At 36.8% G+C, this 18,354-nt stretch overlaps 1 protein-coding gene across 2 annotated transcripts in view; it reads right to left on the bottom strand.

Annotated features, from left to right (window-relative positions):
- The window catches only part of LOC136866910 (gastrula zinc finger protein XlCGF57.1), a 98,586-nt gene extending 80,486 nt beyond the window's left edge, over nucleotides 1-18,100 (bottom strand). Inside the window, exons 1-2 of one of the 2 annotated variants that reach the window (XM_067144006.2) lie at nucleotides 17,990-18,100; nucleotides 6,781-6,906 (exon numbers count right to left, since the gene is read on the bottom strand). In XM_067144006.2, the coding sequence (XP_067000107.2) occupies nucleotides 6,781-6,846 (66 nt within the window). In that variant the 5' untranslated portion in view covers nucleotides 6,847-6,906; nucleotides 17,990-18,100. Of the gene's footprint in view, nucleotides 1-6,780; nucleotides 6,910-17,989 lie in introns of both variants that reach the window. The other variant, XM_067144007.2, reaches the window with a different exon arrangement.
- Nucleotides 18,101-18,354: the final 254 nt, after the last annotated feature.

The following is an 18,354-nucleotide window of genomic DNA, read 5'->3' as shown; positions in this document are numbered from 1 at the left end:
TTGCAGAAGTAATATCGTCGAAGGAGATTATTATCGTAACAAATGAGATGTTATAAGGACGAATAATGAAATGAGAAGAATGATGGCTAAGAAGAGATAGATTTGAATTGTGTATTAGTGGAAATATTGAGATTTAAGTGTTTGTATTTCGAGAGGTTATATATAAGAAGAAGATATTACGATGTTGTATGAGATATATCAATAGAGGATCGTATTGGATAACTATTATAGGGTTAGGCTCATGCTTAGAAGAGTGTATTAGCAAGAGACCAGCCAATTTTATGTCAATTTGAAACATACAGTGACATATTATGAGTAGTTGTTAGCGTCCGCATGCATAATGGTGAAGATGTAAGGATATAAGAATAATCAACGTATTTAGGGTCTTTCTTTCCCAAACGATCTGTAGATTGAGATATTGAGCTAATTCAAATGAATGGCACGGCAAAATATGAAATGAAGTTAGACTATGATTGATGGTGGAATAATAATATGACTGTTTGGCACATTTGGTAAATTAGGATGTAAGAAAAGAATATTATCAGAAGAATTTGTAGTTAGGGAATATTGAATATATATTTGTATAATGTTTAATCTGGATAAGAGAAGAGATTGTGCAACATCATTAAAGACGGTACTGTAACTATATACATCGTCTGACTTGTTCAATATATCGTCCAGATTATCTGCAATAAATCTTTCACTGATCGATTTACTCACAGTGACTTAAAGGGAAATGAAACTCACAGCACTGCACACTTACATAAACAATCCATGCGCGAGATAGACAATGACTTGGCCACCCTTCAAAGCACTCTCGATGTACCCATATGGGGTCGCACCAGAACAGAAATTGGCGAATGAAAGGTGGACTACGCACCTACGTAAATAGACGGCCAACAGATGGCAGGAAGATACTTTACACAGCTTCCAAACACACCCTTACTGTGCACCCAAATGGGTTCGCACAGTTCTCAATTTCGAACGAACGTATGACCCCATATGGGAACGTGAAGTTCAAAACCTTGACTACTCTCACATACACAAAAGGGGGCACTTGGCACTCAACGTGTTAAACTTACCTATCTCCACTCCCTTCCAGGAAGTGTGTGGGTACTGGTCTGTGATAAGTCTTCCGAAAATAAAGCGAACTCATTCTCTGCACGTGCAAATGAGTCATGCACTCAGACGCCATTACTTGTGTATCTTCCATCATACAGCCACGCAAAGTGCAATGCTAGTATTGACTAACTGACTCACCAAATTTATCAAGTAATAAATTAAAATTTGCCAGAAATGACCATAAATGGTAATGTCGCTAGTCACTATCATTGAAATTTTGTCACTAAATGATTTGAGAAAGACTCTCGCTGGAGTTGGTAACACTGATGATGATGATGATATTTAGTGATAGTGGTTCATTCTCCAGCCAAGAAAATGTGTAAATGATCAATACAAAATAAAGCGGGTTGAAAACAATGAAGGAAATGGTCATGGTGATTAATCTCCTTTTTTAATGTTTATCGGACGAGCATTCGAAATATCAACCAGAAAATTACCCCTTGGCTGTGAATTCTGTCTTATGAAAATGATCTACTCATTTTGTTAATAACATATGAGTCACTACAGTGCGCAATACCGTGAATTATGGTTTATGAAAATGCGCAGAAGAATTTGGTGGCTGCTTTTCCTGCTACACATAAAGCAATTAGTTCCTTAAAAGCAGTAAACATGGCTGGACATGCGAGAGTGTTCCGCTCCATTAGTCCGGACGAAGTGCAGGAAATTTTGATGGACTCAGATTCCAATGAACATGCGTTAAGCATATCTGAATTAGAAGAACCTGGGAACAGAGTTGCACAAGGAGTCTCACAAGGAGTTTCAGGATCTACTTCTTGGAAATCTAATGCATGCTGCTCAAGACATGAATCCAGAACTACCATCCACTTATCTTGGCAGACCGGTTACCATGTCAAGCCATGTCAAGCAATTCTATTGCTCCATGTCTAACGAATGACTCAGGGAGGTTCCCATGTACTTTGGAATGTTTTCTTACATGCAATGTTGTGTACAGTGTGTGCAAATTCTAAAGTAACGTGGTGTAATAAGAGGTTAATTGGACTTTCATTTACTATCATTGCATTCCCCATTTTTAGAGTTCATGGTTTACAGCATTTTAAAAAAAATTAGAGTTTTGTAGCAAACTGGTTATAATTAGCAAAACTGCACACACAACAGTTGGGAGTAAAATCATACTGTATAATCACACATGGTTCATCATGCAGTTTTGAATACATGATGAAAAATAAGATTAACATCAACATAAGACTGCAAGAAGTATTAACACACACAAATATGCATATTTACAAATTTACAAACACAATTTTAAAGTGAAAAATACTATTTTGAATGTATTCATCTATCACAATATAACAGAATTACAAGAAAGAGGAATTTCAATGATTATTGAAATGAAAATCCGAAGCCTGTTTCGACCGGGTCAGGAAGGGAATGAATGAAGGCCCCATTGAGCGGCGAGGATCAGAATTGTGCCAGCTGCCAAGGCCTGTCACACTCCTCTGGGACAATGATTAATGAATAACAGATGAAATGAAATGCTAGAATGATATATGACAGGGAAAACCAGAGTAACCAGAGGAAAACCTGTCCTGCTTCCATTTTGTCCAGCACAAATCTCACATGGAGTGACCGGGATTTGAACCACGGAACACAGCGGTGAGAAACCAGTGCACTGCCGCCTGAGCCATGGAGGCTTTATGTTGTACTTCAATAATTAAATGATTATTGAAGTACAACATGCCAATTGTTTCAGGTTTCATTCAAGACCACCTATCAGTTACAATCGGGTTGTACTTGCTAAAAACACCTCTCTACATTGAAATTGTTCATAGGAGCCCTAATGCACTGCAGTGCTGCCAAGGCAAAGGAACGAAGCTCTAACCTAAGTGCCATCAACATTTGAAGAGTGTCAGTGGTTTTTTCTGTCCATTTTAATGTTCTGCAGCATTTGTTGGTGACATGCCTTGCAGCCCTCGACAGACAGTGCACTTCTAAAAAATGGCAACTTACGCTTCAAAGACAAGTGATTTGGGTGCCAGAGCACTGTTTTGCCATGCAACTGCAGGATTAACTAAATTACACACTTCATTGAAAAACACGTTAGTATCACTGAAGCTCATGGACTTCGAGAGCTTAGTTATGCATTTAAAGCATACACTGCTTAAATTGCACCTTAATTTCCTCTTACTTCGTATTGTTTCCACAACTCTCCAGAAGGTCATTTGTTTCCAATAGAAACCATCCATCAGCACACCTCTTCAATTCTCCAGAAATAGTGGAAAGATCATCCCTCAACTCGTGAGCATACGGGTAGGATGATCCCTCCAGTACTGTGAGTGCTGCATTCATTTTCACAGATATCTGTGAAACAAACTTTATCTGAATTTTCAGCAAGGGAAGCATATTCTGATCTCTAAACATATCCAACAATGAATGGCCACTGATATGTAGGGAATTCTTATCAAGAGAGCTAAAGAACTCTACCAGGGGAGTGAAGTACTTGTCAAGATACTGGACTGAGTGAAACCAAGAGCTCCATCAGGTGATGACAGGAGCTAGGAACAACAGTGCATTCCAATCAGGGAAATTATCTTGCAAAGATATTAGATTGGAGTTCTTGAACAGCCTGCAGTGTAGAAAAGCCATCTTATGTTTTGAAACCAAATTCTTCAACTGTGACAGTTCCTTGAGGATAACATCCCCCACAAGATGCAACTTACATGTAAAGCACTGCAATTCAAAAAAATGGTCTCATTTTATTGTTTGTATTGCCTGGAAACATGTACCCATGTATCTGGCAGAGTCTGACACTACACCCAGCACGTTTTCATAATACATTTTGCAGACTTTGAGAGCATCAGTAATGGCTGGCCTGCATGTTGTCCCATTGGCAGCATCCTAAAATGAACAACAGACCAAATTCTTCTGCAGTTGGCGTGATCATCCTGAACAGAAGAACAAAGATACATCTGCTTTGATTGTCTGATAATTAAGATTAGAAGTAAGGACAAATACTTAAACATTTGGTGCAGTGCTGGCCTAGTGAATCACTGAATGAGTTCTGAAGCATTTCCCTATAAACTTCCATTATTTTGCATCCTAGATGGTCTATTAAATTGTGACATTTTCAAATAACGTCCATCCACGTTTGTTCTTCTTTCGCTTGAAAATTTGAATATTCTATCGTAAAATTCCACATGAAGTAGTCATATTAGGAAATGTGCATCCTCGTGGTTTCTGGTCAAATGTTTAAGAGACCTAACCTACAATTCAACAAGGCCATCTAGCATTTGTAATACTTCAAAAAAAAAAAAAAAAAAACCCATCAACATGGTGTTTATTGGGGGGGGGGGGAGGGAAGGGGATATAGATTAATTTATGAATATTTCACAGTAAGTTAGGCTAAACCATTCAAGATGCTGTAAATGTACTTTAAACACAAATATAAGTAATGATCAAAATTACATCTGAAATGGGCACTTTCATTTCAGGGTAGTCTCATAGAGCAGGATGGTTCAGCTTGTGGATGGGGATATTAGTCTGTAGGCACATCTTCACAGTATCCTCAATGAACTTTTGTTTCTCAGATTTTGCTCTTTTCACCTTTCTATCCATTTCTGCTAATCTGGCTTGCCTCTTGATGCCACGCTGTTCACATGTTGTTTTACAAGTTGCTTTATGTGACACCAACAGAGATAGGTTACATGGCATCAATGGGATCAGAAAGGGCTAGGAGCAGGAAGGAAGCGGCCATAGCCAAAATTAACGTACAGCCTAGTGTGAAAATAGGGATCCAAGGAAACCCATTATTATTATTATTATTATTATTATTATTATTATTATTATTATTATTATTATTATTATTATCATCAACAAAATATTTTGCTAATATAATTTACTTTTTCTCTTTGACATAAATTAAAGTAGGTATGAGTATATTACCTACTGCTAGTTAAAATTGGTAGTACTGGAGCTTACTTTCATTATAAGCCCAGAAGACTGCATTTACTTAAGGAACCTTATTTTACAGATACTAAAAATTAATACTGTTCATTCACTCATTTTGTTTTGACATTTGGAGATTCGTTTGAAAAAAAAAAAAAAAAAAAAGTGTATATCTATTTTCCATTAGAGTTCACCTATTAGCTCATTTCAATCAATTATTCACCTGACACACTTTAACCAAAAACTTTATTCTTGACATACCCGATTATTCTATGCGATATGACTGAATGACATTTGAAACTCAATTGATTTATTTGAATATCCATTCGAACATTTCAAAATTTGGTTGGAGTTTATTTGATTATTAAATGTGTTCAATTATCCCACCACTAGTTGCCCATGTAGAGGAGTATTATCATCCTCCTCCTCCCCCCCCCCCCCCCAATTGGTATTCAGTGACTTCCATAGCTATTGGATGTTAAGGATAATGTCACAAAAACTCAACATAATGGTTCACGGTCAGGTAAATGTATCCCTCCTCTTGAAGCTGACCATTCATCTTCCATCTGCCTGCACAAACTCTCAAATCAGGAAGTACACAAATTCTTAAATAAATTATTAAAATATTTTTTTCTTTTTCTTTTTGCTAGTTGCTTTATGTCGCACCGACACAGATAAGTCTTATGGCGACGATGGGACAGGAAAAGCCTAGGAATGGGAAGGAAGCGGCCATGGCCTTAATTAAGCTACAGCCCCAGCATTTGCCTGGTGTGAAATTATTAAAATCAAGAGACAAGAAGAAGATATACTGAGAGGAAGCAGAGAGAATATAACATGTCATTTCACAAAGACCACTAAAAACTTGTAAAAATAACACCAAAAATCTCAACCCACTAACATACAGACCCATCATATGACTCAAAATAAACATTTATCAAAATTGAACACTGATGATACAAAATCTAGTCAACCAGCAGAAATGAAGAGTAAAAATGAATAATTAGGAAAATCCCCATACATATGCCAACATTGCCTGTAACCAGTGAGATAAGTAACAGAAAATCTGTTGGTGCCAAAGAAGATAATATACAATGATTAATACTGCAAGAGTGGATTTAAATGGCTCATCTCATGTAATTAGGCAGTTAACATCAATAATTTTGCTAGAAACATTGACCTAAAGGTCACTGCCAGTATTTATATAAAATAAAGAGGAGAAAGTCCATGGCACTGTCAAACCAGACCTCAGTTTCAGGTTTTAAAATATCTCATCTGCCCGGGAACCGAACTGGCACCCTGTAGATAAGATATACGTGCTCTATTTCAAGATTAGAGGGCCAGATCTGTTATTTTGACACTGAAGATAACAAGTATTAAGTAACAAACCTTTAAAATAACCCTGGGACAAATGACATAGGGTAAATCATATATTCCAATGTCAACAACAACCTGCCATTTCCAATAAAAATATACGACATCCAGGAACCATCACAGCTCATCCAATGGCCATTGAAAAAGACATCCTAGAATGTGCAGGAGCCCCAACAGACCACCACACAGATATGTCGTGCGATGAGAGGACATCGCAATGAACACCCGCAAAGTTACATTCAACAAGAGTTTATGTATTTCATAACTCAAAAAGGGGCATACTATGATATTTCACTTCCAACATTGCCACTAATTTCTTTAATACAAATTGTCAAATGTGAATTGAATTCCAGTCATAATAAAATAATCTGGAATGATACTTACAAAAGATGAACTGGAGGTTCCTTCAAACCAGACTGGTTCCTCCTTGATCTCAATTTTGTGGTCCATTTCATACAGCAAAAGAAGTATTTACATGAAACTGAGGAGAAAGTTACGGCAACTGACTGTCTACTGAAACAAGAAATATTACATACATATATTACTATTATTAGAGGAGCTTCTGTGGCTCCGATGGCAGCGCGTTGGCCTCTCACCGCTGGATACCGTGGTTCAAATCCCGGTCACTCCATGTGAGATTTGTGCTGGACAAAGCAGAGGCGGGACAGGTTTTTCTCCGGGTACTCCAGTTTTCCCTGTCATCTATCATTCCAGCAACACTTTCCATTATCATTTCATTGCATCTTTCAGTCATTAATAATCACCTTGGGAGTGGCGACCCCATTGTAATACTAGCCTATATATGTTTCATTCATTACATTCCTGACCCGGTCTAAGACTGGAAAACAGGTTGTAGGTTTTCATTTTCATTACTATTATTAGAGTCATAGTTCATAAACCAACCATATAAGCAGGCATACATTCCTGCAGCTTGCTGTGATTGTCAATTTGTTTATCACAGCCATACAGCCTCTAGTTTTGCATGGAATCCACATCACAGAGACATAGCTTTTCTTTCAAATATCCTACATGCACTGGCTGGGACTGAACCATGGACACCTTGGTGAGAAGCTACTAACAACGTCACTACACTATCAGAGGTCCGTCCAGGCCGGTAGAATGGTTTGATGCAGATGTGCATATCACCATATCCAGTGCTGCTATCAAGGCCCACAGACTGGCTTGATACAGACCTTCAATGTCACAGTATCCTCTGCTTATTTACTCATTTCTAAATACCTATTATATCCTCCATCTGTTCTAATCAGTCCTATTACCCTACCAGTATGAGTTCTGGGTTTCTCAACATGTATCCTATGAATATTTTCTTAATGTCAAATTTTACCAAATCTTTCTCCTCTTATAAACCTTATTCACTCTCTCTTTATTTGTGACATGAACTGTTCATCCAACTTTTGACTTATTTAGGTAACATCACAATTCAGAGGTTTCTATTCCATTTCTTTGTGTGTCAGCAGTTACCCATGTTTCACTTACATATAATGAATGTAAGATGTTCCGAAACTTCTTTATGATATGGTTACCTGTATTTAAGGTAAGCATTGGTTTTCTGAAATTATAGCAAAACACTTCAATAGAGGGAAAGTGCTACTTATGAACAATATTCTAAAACAGTTGGTGTGCTCATTTGAATACACAAAGGCTCTTGTTATCATGCATTATGTCCAGATTTACCACAGATCTACTAATAACCAGCAGTTTACCTTGACTATTCAAACAGACAAAAATTATTGCCATCATAAAACCAGGTAAATCCAGAGTTTAAATAAAGAGCTTTTAAACCAACAGAATAAGAAGTGCAAAAAGGTAAGCATGTGAATATTTTCAATTTCCACTTTAAACTGAATATCATTTCTACAGAGGCTGAAGAACTAATTTGAACATCATTGATGGTTTCCACTATGAGTCACACACACACTATTTGAGTTTATGACTTAATGAAGACAGACTGTCATCTTAAATTTTAGTATTGTGATTTCACTGAAGATGGCTCAAATGAGCCGATACATGTTTGATTAATATTACTCCATCTAAAGATGAAGATTATGTATTGATTTGGACAAATCAAATTCCTTTGAAAAGTGAAAACCATCAATACGGAATGATTTTAATATCTTGTAATGGAAATGTCATCCAGGCAGGCAAGAAAGCTAACCTTTATTGTAATCTAAAAATAAAGGTTGCTAAATTATGGAAAGACTTAAGTATTTTCAAAAAATGCTAACAAACACTAAACACTAACAAAACTCATAGGAACACTGCAAAAACTTGTGCAAATAAACTTAAAATTGATAACATCTGGATTAAAGACAAAATCAAATTCCTTCATAAAATGAAATCTCTTTTGAACCACAAACTATATGAAACTCATTTAGAAGTTTCTGCCCTTCCCATTCTTTGCTGCTTCAAATGGACATCCTTTCAATTACATGACAAAAACAAACTTGATAATATCCTGTCAAAGAAACAAAACACACTTGACAGAGAATGGAATGCACTTTCAAAAAAAAACACAGCAAACATAATATCCCAAACAGCGTAAAACCAATGATTCTTCATCAACCTGTTGTGAACAGAAGTAAAATCAATCTCGATGTCAATGATCTCTAAGTGCTGAGCAAGTGACCTAAACATAATTGGGGTAATCCTTCTAACTGTGAAAATTTAATTTCCACCATAGCTGAATCAGAATTAGCCATTAATAAGTTACCCATAAATATACAGAAAGAAGTCTGATATGAATTCACATATAAACTACCAATAAATCCAACACTGAACACATAGCTAACATCCATAAGCTAAAGAACAAAGTCAAAAACAATGACTTAATTATAACAACAGCCGACAAAGGGAACGCTACCGTAATCATGGATAAAAGTTACATCAACAAATGTTTGTACAGAAAATAACTTCATAACACCTAAAAAAGATCCAAAAATAAAATACAAAGAGACCTGAAAAAATCATTAAGAATGTTTTTGTTTTTTTGCTTAATGACCTTGAAAAAATCCAAAATGTTGTCATGAACTGAAGCTTCCCACAGCAAAAGTACTAACCAACATCCATAAAGCCGACAACCCCACAAGACCCATTATCAATTTTAGAAATATTCTGACCTATAAAGTATCCGAGTTCATTCACAAATTCCTTAAATCACACTACCATTTTTCAAGCCAATACATCAGTGGAAACACAGGCAAGGGAACTTTATCCCTACAAGTGCCAACGCTATATTCTGTAGTGCCATGCAAAATTAATGCTGAAACTGGAGTGGTTTACAAAATATGTTATAAAATTGACAAATGTTATCAGAAACCAATGAAACCATTTTGATCAGAAGGAGTTGTTTCACAATAAAGAGACGTAAAAACTGAAAAATATCATAACTAAAGATCCTTTGTAGAAAGCAAGCTTTTGTTCATTTGAACTGTTCTTGTCTTGGAAAAAAAAGTGAAATTGCATGAAAAATGTCATGAGAAAAAAAGCACAAATATACAAAATTTTCCCCATGCTATGCTGAAATAACCCTGAAATTTTTAAGAAAATCTGTATGTAATAAGCACTCCTGGAACACTTTATGTCACAACAGGAAAAAGAAAACATTCACTCTTTTCTTGCAGCTTATTATTATTATTTTAATTCCTCTGCCTGGGATTTCTTCCTTTGTGTTCCCCCTGCTCTGAACAAGTGCTCTAATTGTTTCCAGATGTTTCATGGACTCCCACATTACATCCTGGATACCAATGTCTTGATCGCCCTCGTTTTTCTGTTGTTACACATACAGCGCACTTCCTCAGTTGTCTCCAATGGTGTATCGTCATCATGTTCTCAGAATCATTTTCACTATCAATTTCACTAAATTACTACCCTCATTAAAAGCTTGTATAATATCCTATTCAGTTAGCAATGTGTTTGATTTCAACACTGCCATATTTGTTTACTACAGTCACATGACAACTATTAGAAACAAGATTTGTATAGACATGAAACTCTAACAAGTACTACCAAAAGCGGCAATAGTGGTGATAAGTGTGAAATAGAGACATCCAAGTTTCTGTAGTACAAATGTTTCACCAACAAATAACATACAGTCAAGAAAACAAACATTTACAAAAAGCGATCCTGGCACCACAGGAAGGTGCACCGAGCCACTTGGCACCTCCTGGGTTAAATATATTCTACGATCAGTTGCTCTGGTAGAGAATGACTCATGCAAGTATGTAGGAATCCATGTAAGATGGGACACCCACACAGGATATATAATTACTAAAGGGCACAAGTCCTTACACTTCTCGATGAGGGTGCCACAGAGCAGCAGTTCCCACGTGAAAGCACAGGGCTACATCACTCATTAGGCCAGACCTGAAATATGGAGCAGCCGTATGGGATATATATAAAACAGGACTCATTAAGGAACTTCAAATGGTACAGCAAAAGGCTGCAAGATTTGTTCCTCAGGATTTCAATCTTTAAGTAGCATGACAACTTGAGTAGGAGAGCTGGGGACTAAAAGGAAAGGACCACGCTTATGTACCATTTATAATGCCTATAGGAATAAGCCAGCTTGAAATGAGTTGAACAGCCGACTGTTACATAAGCACAACAGATCATCTGCATAAAGTAAAAGGTAGATCACAGAAAACTATGGTAAATATTTGTTTGTAAATCAGAGAATTGATGACTGGAATGCATTACCTGCAAGTATCCTGCAGACTTTTCCCACAAATGTACGATAATTCAAGAACAGACTCCAGCATTCTGTAAATTGTGTGCATATGTCTATGTGAAGGTGTCAAATTTTAATGCAATGCTCAACCCACTGTAAACTGTAGTATTAAGGCATCTGAATTATTTATAGTCCTATTAAAACAACGTGCATGTTCTGACAGCTTGCAGCATGTGGCGCCGAGTAAAGGAGAGGTAATGCTGTGTTGCCACGTGATCTGGCTGGAGTTACAACTACATGAAAGCCTCTCGCTCTGTGCTGGGCGCTGTGGAAAATAATATCCACGTACAGGGATCATGAAAGATTTAGAATAACATTAAATATTGTTGCCATTATTCCAAAGTAACTCGGTAGTAATTTTATCAGCTCAAAGTAAGCAAAGAAGAATAATGTATAATTATTATTTTAAGAAAACAAAAGTAATAAACATTATCATAATTTCGAATGGTGCCGTTAACACCTGTTGTACTTCAATTCAACTATTAAGTTTTCAAGGCATTTTCCAATTTTTCTTAGTTAATGCTAGAACTGGGAAAATTACATTAAGTTGCCAATTTTTGAGAAAATCTGAAATTACATTTTATGAATATTAAAGTATGTATAAAATTTACACTGCACTAAAATGCCAGTCTTAATAACGATACACTTATTAACACAAACACAATAGCACTACGAATATTTAACTTATTTCGAAAACACATATAGCCCGGCCTCCTCACGGAGCTTTAAGACAGGGGAGATAGCTTACCTAGCTGGGGCATGTCCTGGTTGCCATCCCTTACTACCATGCTGGGAGCTGTCAGAACACCATGTTCTTTTAATAGCAGTATAAGTTTTGTATGAATTTGTAAGTGATCATGCTGTATTTACAATGCCAAAATAATAGTAACTGGACCACTCAATTTACTGTAAATATAGTGTAAAATACTGAAGTACTTAAGGTATGTTTGAATATGACGGTGTTGTAACGTTAAGCTAGTACTGAGCAAGTGACCGTGTGGTTAGGGTCGCATATCTGGGGCTGGATCTGTAACTTAATTAAGGCCACGGTCGCTTCCTTCCCAGTAACTTCCTATCCAATAGATGCCATAAGACCTATCTCTGTCAGTGCAACGTTCTTCAGCCTATAGTATTGTAAGCCATAAGCACTGGAATGTGTGTGTGAATTTGTGTATGATGATGCTGGAGGTAGAATCTTGAACTAGTAGTATTTATTATAATATTTTCTTTCCATGGAATTGCTTGTTGTAGTAGTTGGGTAATTTACTTTATTAGCCACCGGGATATTTCCAATTGTGATGTACTTGTTAATAATAATAATAATAATAATAATAATAATAATAATAATAATAATAATAATAATAATAATAATAATAACAACAACAACAATTGCCTCCATAGTGGATTAAAAAAGTGATAGCCAGCTAATTGAGAAAATAAGGAAAACTAAAGCAACAATTAAAATAAATAATTGGAACATACAACTGAAATGGATTAAGGCACATATAAGTGTACAAGGCTGATAAACTAGCAAAGGAGGCAGTATAATTAAACAACATAAGTTATGACAAATTAACCATCAACACAGTTAAAAGTAACCTCAGCAGAGAGTCTATTAATGAATGGCAGCAGAAATGGGAAGAAACTGCAAAAGGTACAATCACAAAGGAATTCTTTCCAACTGTTGAATGTAGACTAACAAACAAAATCAACCTAACACCAAATATGACAACAATATTAACCGGCCATGGAAACATTGCATCATATCTGCACAGGATTAGGATTGTACGCAGTCCCGAGTGTTCCTGCAACAGAGGACCCCGAAGAGTAGATCACTTAATATTAGAGTGTAGTGAAGGGAAAACAGAGCGAAATGCTAATAAACAAAGTTATTATGGTAGGCAACATGCCAATTCAAAAGTCTGTCTTAAAATTATTCAAAACCATTTCAAAATTTGTGAACACTTTAAACTTTCAAGCATTGAGAAAGAGTCAAGAACAATAGCCATCACCAAATAGGTAGGCCCTATACTAAAATGTATTTAATGATTTCACACAAATATGTAAGACTAGCAAATGTACCCGTGCTTCGCTATGGTATTCTACATTGTATACAGATATCGATGTAAATAATGTATGTGCAATAAATAAGATTGCTTTAAAATTGCACATCTCTTAGCGTTATACAAGAAATAGCATGAGGAGGTCCCCATATGTTGTTTCCAATGTAAAGTGTGGGTTGTAGAGTTGTGATGATAACGGCATGCTCACTTGCCTACTGTCATTCACAATCAAGTTGGGAAGTTTACATTATAATTGCAGGCCCCATTGCCTACTGTGCAGTCACAATTGATTTGGAGAGTCTTCGTTACAATGGCAGGCCCCTTTCCCTACTTCCAGGCAGATTACAGTTGAGTTTTTATTATAATGGCAGGCAACTTCCCTACTACCAATCAAAATTGAGTTGTGCAGTTATCATTATAATGATAGGCCATTTTTCCTGCTGCCAGCCAGCTTACTGCCAGTCACACCGAGTTGGTGAGTATCCATGAAAATAACAGGCACTATACGTAATGCTAGTCATATTTCGGATGGGTACATTTGTTTGTAAAGGCGTGCACCCTGGCCTACAGCCAAACAACTGGTTAGGGGAGTTTTGAACAAAATTGCATGCCCCCTTGCATTCTCCAACTCAAACAGAAAAGTAAATTATTCATTACAATTGTAGGCCTTCATTAAGTACATCTTACCAGCATTTTAATGACATATGAATTTTAAACATTAACCATTATATATGATGTTTTTGTAGATATCTTGTATGTGTCAACTGAGGATGACCCCTTAGGGGTCGAAACCGGTATTGACCTTATTTACCAGTTTGGTAGTAAATAAAATAGTGTATTGATAAGGTGGTGACTCATATTATTTCTATATAGTGATACCAATCAATACGGATATGAAGCTTACAAATAATAATATGAAAGTATATGCATGTTTACAATATTGCAGACCTTCATTTACAGATTAACTGCTGCTAAAAATAGTACGTCATATCGACATAGGATTGTACCACAAGACGCAGTATCTAGCGGTCTAAATGGCTGGTCCTATGATATTTCCTCACATCTCATCTATTCACGGGTCAGAATGAGTTAGAAACATTGAATGGGGTGAAATTTGTGTAATATTATCTTATATTGCATTACTTTTCCGATAATTATGTGACACAGTATTTGGCTCACATATGGGTACTGGGTGGGCCAATGTTTTTGTAGAGTTTGATGATTCTGTCTTTCCTGTAAGTGATTGAAACTATGAATTATGCATGTAAAAAGTCCAAATTTACTTAAAATCGAGAAATAGAGGCAAATCTAATGTATAAGGGATACAGATACGATATAATAAATAATTTTGTGTGGCTATTTCTAGCCGAGCGCAGCCCTCGTAAGACAGACCCTGCGATGAAGGTGGGCGGCATCTGCCACATGTAGGTAATTGTGTGTTATTATGGTGGAGAATAGTGTTACGTGTGGTGTGTGAGGTGAAGGGATGTTGGGGACAGCACAAACACCCAGTCCCCGGGCCATTGGAATTAACCAATGAACCACTCAAACAGGTAGCTGTACAAAAATTTCACCAAGATAGTCAATGTACAGACACACACACACAGTCGTTAGGATATTATTTATATATAGGTAGATATATAAGGAATCTGCTCCACGTACAACACCTTCTGGGCTATGTCCGCTTGACTTAACCTGCAGAACAGACTGTTCATGATATCTCACTTATTAATCCTCCTGTCAGAAAACTGCACATGAGAAAAAAAGTTTTAGAAATGGATTTCCATTAATTTTGGATGTGCATATTTTGAGGGAGTGCAAAATCATGGTTTCTGTTCCAGATAAACCCCCAGTAAATTTAGGTATTCAGAAATAATACTGGCCCTAAAACCTACTCAAGGACAGGTGGATTCTAAATATCAAGTTTGGTAGAAATATATTCAGTAGTTTTCAAGTTATAAGAACTCATACAATCAAACAAACAGGCACCAAAGCTAAGAAATTTGCAAATGGTCATTATTACACATGATACGGATAGCTAACTGTATGAAAATTCCGCCAAAATAGTCAATGTACAGACCACGGTCGTTACGACAGATGACAGATATGCATGGGCACGTTTGTAAGTGCAAACCTTCATTTCGAGATTTACTGCTCCTAAACGGTAGATCATATCAACAAACGGTTTGCACACTCAGATGTCCCGTTTATCGCTCTATATGTTTGGTCTTAAAACATTTTCTCGTATCTCCCATATTTATGGGTTCGATTGAGTTACGATATTTGAATAGGGTGAAATTTGGGTACGTACATTTTTTTTTAACATTTTACATTATTTTTCCCATACTTATGTGGAAGCTAGAATCACAAAATTTGGTTCGCATATAGCCATTGGTCGTGTCAATGTGCGTGCCAAGTTTGATGATGATGATGATTGTTGTTTAAAGGGGCCTAACATCGAGATCATCGGCCTCTATGTGCCAAATTTAATGACTATCTTTCCTATAAGTGTGTCAAACTATGTACGTATAAAAAACACAAAATTTAAGAACAATCGAAATATACAGCCAAATCTACCCTATAAGGGAGAGAGACGACACAATATCACAGGACTAAAGTTGTAGATCACTTCAAATTGAACAGAGATTGTGATAGTAATTACCGTTTAACCGTGAAAAACCTTGATACGAAGGTCTGCACCATCATTAAATTGCTTCCATATTTCGATATTCTTCGGCATAAAAAGTGAAACAGTTAAAAATCTTGGAAGTTTTCCATAGGTTACGGGCTAAAGCATATAATTTTGCTTAGTTTCAATTTTCCAGCTCGTGTGGCAGATTGTAAAACAATCTTGATTTTGGGTGAGGGGAAAAAATTTAGGATTTTCAGGAAACTATAGCTAAAAAAGATGCAGATGGGCATTATTTCCCCTTAAACGTAAAGCAGTACGAAAATTCCACCAAAATAGTCAATGCACAGACACACGGTCATTACTATTTATATAGATAGATAAGGAACCTGTTCCACGTACAACAGCTTTTGGGCTATGTCCGCTGGACTTATCCTGAGAAACTAACCTTTCATGAAATCTTCCTTATTAATCCTCCTGCCAAAAAAATGCACATGAGAAAAATAATTAGAAATGGATTGCCATCAAATCTGGTCGATTTCCAGTCAGGTTGGTCTTGTACTGTATATATTGTCGGAGTGTAAAATCACCATTTTGGTTCCCTATAAAACCCCAGTCCGTTCTGGGAATTTGAAATGGTATTGGCCTTAAAATCTACCCTTGGACAGGTGGATGCTAAATATAAAGTTTGGTTCAAATATCTTCAGTAGTTTTCAAGTTGTAAGAAATACGCTTTACACGCACCCGTCTTGCATTTAGTCCAGTAGGACTTGTACCGAAAAACGGTCTGTTAATGATATCTCCCTTATTAATCCTGGTATCAAAATGATGTAATGAGAAAAAATAGTTTAGAAATTAATTTCCATTAAGGCCGGTAGATTTCCATTAAGTTTCGGAACCGGGGGAGTTGGCCGTGCGGTTAGGAGCATGCACCCGGGAGATAGTGGGTTCGAACCCCACTGTCGGCAGCCCTGAACATGGTTTTCCGTGGTTTCTCATTTTTGCACCAGGCAAATGCTAGGGCTGTACTTTAAGACCACGGCCGCTTCCTTCCCATTCCTACGCCTTTCCTATCCCATCGTCGCCATAAGACCTATCTATGTCGGCGCGATATAAAACAAACAAGTAGCAAGTAAGTTTGGTTGTTTAGACCTATATTTTGAATGCATAATCACGGTTTCAGTTTCATATAAACCCCCAGTCAGTTCAGGGATTTAGAAACAATATGTGCCCTAAAACCTTCCCAAGGATAGGTGGATTCTAAATATGAAGTTTAGTGGAAATATATCCAGATGTTTTCAATTTATAGAAAGTCAGACCAACAGACACCAAAGCTAAAAAATTTGTCGATGGTCATTATTACACCTGAAACGGATAACTGCACGGAAATTTCGTCAAAGTCAATGTACAGACGCACGGTCGTTACGCTTGTATTTATATACGGTAGATTAGTTAAGTATATGTAGTACTACACATGTAGCGGAGCATGCAGAGTAGCCTACATTATACAATTTAAAAAATAAGAAATAAATTCGAACATAGGTTTCGTAGCCCAATGACATAAGGGACGCTCTATCTGAACCAGTATTTATAAATGTTTATAGGCAGCAAAACATGGACGGATCAAGTTGAGTGTGAATATATGAATTCCATACTCCTTTCATAGTGTGTCACTGAATTTTACTAAATTCGTTTTTACTGATGCATTAGGCCAACTTTCTTTATTCTGGGTTATTTTATGTACGTTTCTTTCTCCTTTCCTGAGATATTTTTATAACTATGTAAACAGTTTAGTATTACAGTGTGTTTGAATTATATGTTAAACGGCTTGTACATTATAAGACATGGTTTGGCAGAATAGCCATGCAAATGAAGGCATAATTATTGTAAGTAGGAGAAGAAAAAGAATGTATGGAGATACGTCCCATAAACGTACCATTTCGACAGCGAAACTTCCAAAGGCTAACACGATACATTTGGTCCTGGGTACTAATACTCAGGATGAAGTTGGATTATGCTATTTAAAAACCAGTTTATATACCGAGCATTTGAGTAAAGCGTCAATTAGGCGGTAATCAAAGCAGAACAAGGACCACACAACTGCACGAGTATTTACCTAACGAGAGCTGTGAATGTGTTCGAAGTTAAGCCTACCTGAAGTCATAATTGTAAAGAACACAGTCATCACGTAGTATTATCGGCACACTTTATCTGGATTCATTTGTGTATGGTGGTGAGTAGCGCTGTGAAGAGGAGGCGGATAATACGATTACAGCGCTCCTCCGGTGATCTCCGGTACTACCGACGGAGACAAAGCAGTTACGGAGCTGCGGAGGTTAACCGGAAGGCCGCCTCCTATTCGCAACAGTAGCTCCGAGTGTAAGGACGTAGTGGGCTGTAATTTCAAACTTACGTCCATAAATGTAGGCGCCCTATAAAAATCGTTACCTACATACACGAGAATTGATCTATATCACCGATATTCCATGCAATACCCCTTAACAAAGAACGTATAGTCA

This window comes from Anabrus simplex, chromosome 3, assembly GCF_040414725.1.
Source record: "Anabrus simplex isolate iqAnaSimp1 chromosome 3, ASM4041472v1, whole genome shotgun sequence".
Classification (NCBI taxonomy): domain Eukaryota; kingdom Metazoa; phylum Arthropoda; class Insecta; order Orthoptera; family Tettigoniidae; genus Anabrus; species Anabrus simplex.
This window is presented reverse-complemented; position numbering and strand designations above follow the sequence as displayed.